Genomic DNA, 6365 nt, shown 5'->3' on the forward strand with positions numbered 1-6365 from the left:
ATTTGGATACTGGTGGCACTATAATATCTTTTGCCGATGATACGGTTATCATATTTGCAGATGAAAATTTGAATTCAACATTTGAAAAAGCAAATCATGGTATAAATGAAATAAAACACTGGTTAGATTCCAACCTCCTCACTCTAAATATTGAGAAAACTAAATACTTACTTTTTTCCATACGCAAACCTAATCTCCCTCAAAACTATCATAAACTTACCATACATTCATGTTCACAGAACTTCAACATGGCTACATCACCTCACAAAAATTGTTCATGCGATAACCTTATAATATCAAACGAAATTAAGTACTTGGGGGTCATTATAGACAATCAACTGCGATGGGAGGCCCATATAAATTCTACAACAAAAAGGCTTCGCAAATTATGCTACATTTTCTACTCTCTCAGATCTATCCTTAACCTACAAACACTAAGATGTGTATACTTTGCACTTTTTCAATCAATTACTACATATGGTATAGTGGGATGAGGAGGTTGTGCCAAAACGATTCTTCATCCCATGGTTTTAATTAAAAAACTGTTACTAAGGATAATATTCAAATGTAAGCCAACAAACCCATCAGAACCACTTTTTAGAAAACTCAGAATATTAGATATTCGACAATTATATGTTAAGACCATTCTCATATACATACGGAAAAATGACTTGGTGAATAAAACACAACAAAAAATTAACACCCGTTACTCGTCACACCTAAAATGTAAAATTCCCCAAACGAAAACAGCTTTCGCCCAGCGGCAGTTTTCTTATATTGCTCCCAAAATATTCAACTCGCTGAGTATTGATATCAGAAAATCAAAAACTCACAATTTGTATGTCATAAGTGTTCAAAATTGGTTATTTATAAAGGGAAGGAACTTTTTCAAGGAATGCCTGCCATCATTAAATTAAGCTCATTTTCTTTATTAGTCATTTTTGTTTTTCATTCAATTCTGTAAAGAAAAAAGTTTAATAATTAATTAATTAATCTTTATTTTCATTATTTCAACAAGTTCATTTTCATAATTTCTACTTTATTTTCATTATTTTAACAAGTAAAGTAACCTATTTATTTGCTGATTGTGTTCATTTTATCTCATTAATATCAACAGTTTAAAATACGGTTGATGTACACTTGAGCAATCTACTGAACTGGGAACCAGTAAAAGTGTCACCTATTATACACATACATTGCATGTAAGAAAAAAAATACTTAGATTAACAAGTTATCAAATATTACATTTATATAATTATATAAACCTATGTATATAAATTTCGACTACCATAATACGGGCGTGTGTCTAGTGTGGTAGTCGAAAAGCATGTAAAAACTGTACACATTAATATTTCATGAATAAAGAAAAAAAAAAAAAAAAAAAAAATCTATGTACATTTTCACTATCAGACGTATTGCTATAATACCGACTGTCTTTTTTTTGACACAGCAGAAATGGCCTCCCACGCAGTTGCTACACTTTCGAACTACACACCTAGTCGGGTTCAGAATCATACAATCTAACGATTTTATAGGGTTTTTGCCGTATTGCTATGAGACATGGTTTTGGTCGTGGGCTCTCGTACTATAATAGAAATCGTTCCATCTCCCTTATTGTCATGGTGAAAAATATGATCTAAACGGTGTTAGAAAGAGAAAACACCACGTTTTGTATTCAAATCTAGTAATTGACCAGCAGAATTAAAATGTGCGCAGTTATAGAACGCAAATTAGGAAAAATATATTCATCAATTTACTTTTATATGTTTGTCTATAATTTTGTTTATCAGTAACTTTATTTGCAAAAAACGTAAAGTGAGAGTATTTTTTTTTTTTAATTTATCAACAACTATATTTCTTATTTATAATAATACAATTAGAAAGCATATTTTATCACCTTTCAAAAGCAGTAATTAGATTTCGCATATATTTAGAAATATTCCAATTATTTGGATTTTATTGCAAAGCCGAAATACTCCGACCTTCTGTCAAAATATGACAGAGGCCTGAGGAGCTAGTAAATATACGTCATTTCAAAATTCGAAAGATTTTGAATGTCTGACTAAAATATATTGGAACAATAATTACGATTCTGAATATAATCGAATAAAATTCAAACAAACAGGAAGAGAATTTGGTTGACAGGAGCGACATCTCTGTGATAACATATAGATCATTTTATCTGAATCTATCGTGGCTACTGACAGCATTGATTGAAGTGATTGCCGGTAGATGGCAGTAATGCTGAAAACAATGTCACCTCAAGAGATTGGAAAATAACTTCGATAGATAAATAATAATATTATATTAGTATACAGCACCTTTAAATGCGAATATTCCTATGAATATTGTAATAGGTAAACATTTGTATTGTGACAGTGGTGTAAATTTAATGTTTCAGAGTATCCCTCCATCACATCGAAGCCGCGATACAGAGAACGAAAGACAACCCATACAGCCAGAGGGATGTGTCCGTACTGCAGAGGCTTTTGGCTGCCAACACCAATGACCCCCACGTGGCTGTCGTAATGGCTCTCGAGATGTTCATTGTTGGCATTGATACTGTGAGTTCTTATTTCACATTTATAGAGAAGACATCAGTGAAGAAATATGTAACATATATGGATATGCACCATGCTTAGTGCAACTCATTTGAGCGTCAAACCAACATTACAATTACCACTCTTTGTGATACACGACATCATCAGAAGAATTCATCAGTGCCTTTGTTCCAAAGGTAATTAAAAAAACAAATTATGACCGAATGAGGGTAGTTATTCTGATTGCAAATTCGTCGTCAACAATAAATCCATCACGGCAGAATAAGAAAATGATCTTTACTCTCACTTGTTCTTACATAAAACGACAGATGAAAAACCCATGTGAAGCAAGTTACTGGTAATCATCCATCTTCCCCCATTTAATGCAGATATCTTCACCACCAACATAAACTAAAAAAATCTATTAATTAAAATTATAAATAATATTTATATAGTTTCCCGGGTTACAGAGAAAAACCAAAAATGTCCACATGGGGACCTTAAGCAGACAACTGTAATAAAATTTGTTGCATTATAGGTTTCAACGGCAGTGGCATCCACAATGTACCAACTATCACAGCATCAAGATGTACAAGACAAGCTATACAAAGAGATTTCAACAATCCTGCCAACTAAAGACACACCTATCACAGCTGCCCGCCTAGAAAGCATGCACTACCTCAAGTCTTGTATCAAAGAAAACTTCAGGTAAATTTATAAATAATATATTGGTTTCCATGATGTACCTACTTTCTAATTTACATTCACTAAATACATGTGATAAATAATGAATTAAGCCATCTGATTTCTTAATGGAACTAAATGTTTTCGAACGATCTAATTTTCAGAATGTTCCCAACAGTCTTGTGGAATGGCCGACACTTATCCAAGGATACAGTTATTCATGGATACCAAATACCCAAGGGGGTGAGTAAATATTCCATTATAGAATCCCAGGGTGGTATTATTCCATAAAAGCTCTCCACTGGTGTCGGTGCCTCGCCAATCACCTCCAACCTTTCAGTCGTTTTACTTACATTCTCTTCAACCTAGTCTATCCATGTCTTATACCTCTTCCTCTGGGTCGCTTCTAATGGGACATCCAATACGAATACTACTAAATATGAGATTCTATAATAAAATAATTTACTTCTCGTAACAAATATATACAAAGTCATGAATTTCTTTTTGTTTCCAGACCGTGATCATTTTCCAGAACTACGTGGCGTCCAATCTAGATAAGCACTTTGCCAATAGTTCCAAGTTCTCTCCAGAAAGGTGGATGAAGTCGTCATCATCTATTGAACATTCCCCAGAGAGTAGGCAGAACAAGGAGAGTGGATGTCCTCATCATCATGCCTTCTCTTCGTTGCCTTTCGGTTATGGAAAGAGAATGTGTCTGGGAAAACGGTTTGCAGATCTTGAGATGCAGACGGTGATTTGCAAGGTAAGTTGCTGATGACGATCAGATGATTTCCATTGAGGACAGAGGAGGTTCCTTGGTACATGCATTTCCCAGTCCTCAGTCCTTCCCGTCCTGTTCCAACCCTCTTCAACACAGTGTATTCCTCTTCCTTAGTCTACCTCTGGGTCGCTTCCACCTGGGAACCAACTTGGTCTTACTTTTCGACATTCCAACATTTGGCATTATTTCTAGAGTCAAGCTCATTGCAGTCTTTGTCGTACAGTATCTTACAATGGTCCATAATCCTATCATCTGGTATTCTTTCCACATGTCTAGCCCACTGAAGTCTTTATCTTATAGAATCTTACAATGGTCCATAAGATATTCGAGTTCATGAATCATCTTTTTCATCTACTATCCATTTTCTAGTGTAAAAACTTGCATAAATGGTGTGACTTTACTCACTTCCTTAGAGAAGACGAACATAAATAAATTGAAAGTAATGTATGTGTACCTCGTTACAGAGCGAATGATTCTCTCGGCATTATTCTGGTTACATTATAACTGGTTACGTTGTCTTTTGCAGATGATCCAGAACTTCAAGGTGGAGTACAAACACCAGAAATTGGACTATGTGATGAGCCCCATGTACATGCCCAACGGACCCTTGAAATTTAAACTGACTGACCGAGAATAGTTATGATAAGATTAGGTTAAGTTAAGATAAAATTCATAATACTATGGACATATTTTTTGTCCACAAAAAAGTTAATGGAACACAAATGTGTGGCACACACAGGGCACTGTAAAATATTATTATTTTATAACAATATAAGCAACTAAATACCTACGTATGAATGTTGATGTGATGAATATTCTTGATGAATAAAAAGTTATATGTATAAATGTAAGAAGTGGTAAATTCGGAGAGTATTCTGCTTGAAAATAGTGCAATATTAATAGGATTAATATTTTCCTAGTCGGGAATGGGAAAATACATCTTATTGGAGTTGGCATTGACCATCAAGGGATTGGAATAATTTTTTACCAAAAAAAATAGTTGTATTTTTGCTGATTTTATTACCTTATTAGGCTGCTCATAAGTAACATACAACTATAGACCGAATGCCCATGTTATAATAAATTAGGATATAAGATAATAATACATTATCACATAATGAAGTTTATCAAATTTAGTCTACATTTTTACAAGTTTTTGATACATAAAATGTAAATTTGTTAAACTGATCGAAGATTATTGTAAATAAAAGATGTTATCATAAAAGGCAAGAGATTTTATCTAAAAGATAAAATACTTAAATGTCTAAAAAATGCTAGCAGAGAGTAATCAACAACAAAGTGAGAAAATTTGGATATGAATAATTTGTTTGCGTCAAACATATCATGTTATTGTTAAACTTAATTTATATTAAAAACAATGTCTTCCTTGTTTTTTAAATACGAGGCCTTAAATATAATAAATGAGTTATTTTTTTAAAAGGTGTTTCATTTACCTAAGTCTAAAAAATAAATGAATTATAACCTCCCTTATTTTTATAGCCGTTTTACACTTTTAGAGATTTTTGCACAACTTATGTTAGTACTCGTACATAAAATATTTGATGTGATATTGATTGGTTCTTAGGATTTTCATAATATTCCAGAAATTTATTCAAATGTAATATTTCACCTTTAAATAGGCTATCCATGTAATTGTCTTCATTGCAGAGAGTTAAATCATAAAGAAATATATATAAAATTTGATCGTTTGATTAAATTAAAAGATTTGATACCCTTGGACCTTGTGCTTTTTTAAACTTACATTCATTTTCATATGAGCCGTCTTGGTGTTGCAATTTAAAATCAAAAGATGGCAGCGCACTCTCAATTTTAGTCTACTATAATGTTAATACTGTTTATTCCTTACTTTATATATAAGTATATGTATTTATTTCTACTTATTATATAATACTTTTGTACTAACTTATACTTTTTTTAGTTATTCTATTCTTCTTTCATATGGTGGTGGGGTCAGAGGGGGACATCTGGGTCTGCGAGCCAGTCTTGGATCCTGCCAGGGAATTAATGGAGTGGGCATTCGTTGACCACATGTTCGGTGGTCTGCAACGCACCACATTCACACATCGCCGACTCTTTAAGGCCCCATCTGTGCATCATGTGGGCACAGCGACTATGGAAGCACCTTAACCTATTGATAGCGACCAGGTTTTGCGAGTCAATGAGAACCCAGGCTGTCTCTCGGTGATGTCCTGTATGAGATGGGCATTTCCCACGTTGGCTGTTAGCCACTCAAGTTTCCACCTATCTTCTGGGGTGAGAGGTAATCGGAAGAGCCTCTCTCCTTCCGCCCAGAAGGGCTTTTGCAGCGCCTTCTTGTATTCCCTCAGTGTTGCAATTTC

The 6365-nt window shown here is 33.9% G+C and overlaps 1 protein-coding gene across 1 annotated transcript in view; it reads left to right on the forward strand.

Annotated features, from left to right (window-relative positions):
- The window catches only part of LOC149413617 (putative cytochrome P450 301a1, mitochondrial), a 75298-nt gene extending 69890 nt beyond the window's left edge, over positions 1-5408 (forward strand). The window contains exons 8-12 of the mRNA XM_089644737.1: positions 2402-2564; positions 3079-3248; positions 3389-3467; positions 3739-3987; positions 4532-5408. Coding sequence (XP_089500863.1) covers positions 2402-2564; positions 3079-3248; positions 3389-3467; positions 3739-3987; positions 4532-4642 — 772 coding nt within the window. The 3' untranslated portion in view covers positions 4643-5408. The remainder of the gene's footprint in view (positions 1-2401; positions 2565-3078; positions 3249-3388; positions 3468-3738; positions 3988-4531) is intronic.
- Positions 5409-6365: the final 957 nt, after the last annotated feature.

The sequence above is a fragment of the Hesperophylax consimilis genome, chromosome 21, assembly GCF_061612785.1.
Source record: "Hesperophylax consimilis isolate HC1 chromosome 21, BYU_Hcon_1.0, whole genome shotgun sequence".
In the NCBI taxonomy this organism is placed as follows: domain Eukaryota; kingdom Metazoa; phylum Arthropoda; class Insecta; order Trichoptera; family Limnephilidae; genus Hesperophylax; species Hesperophylax consimilis.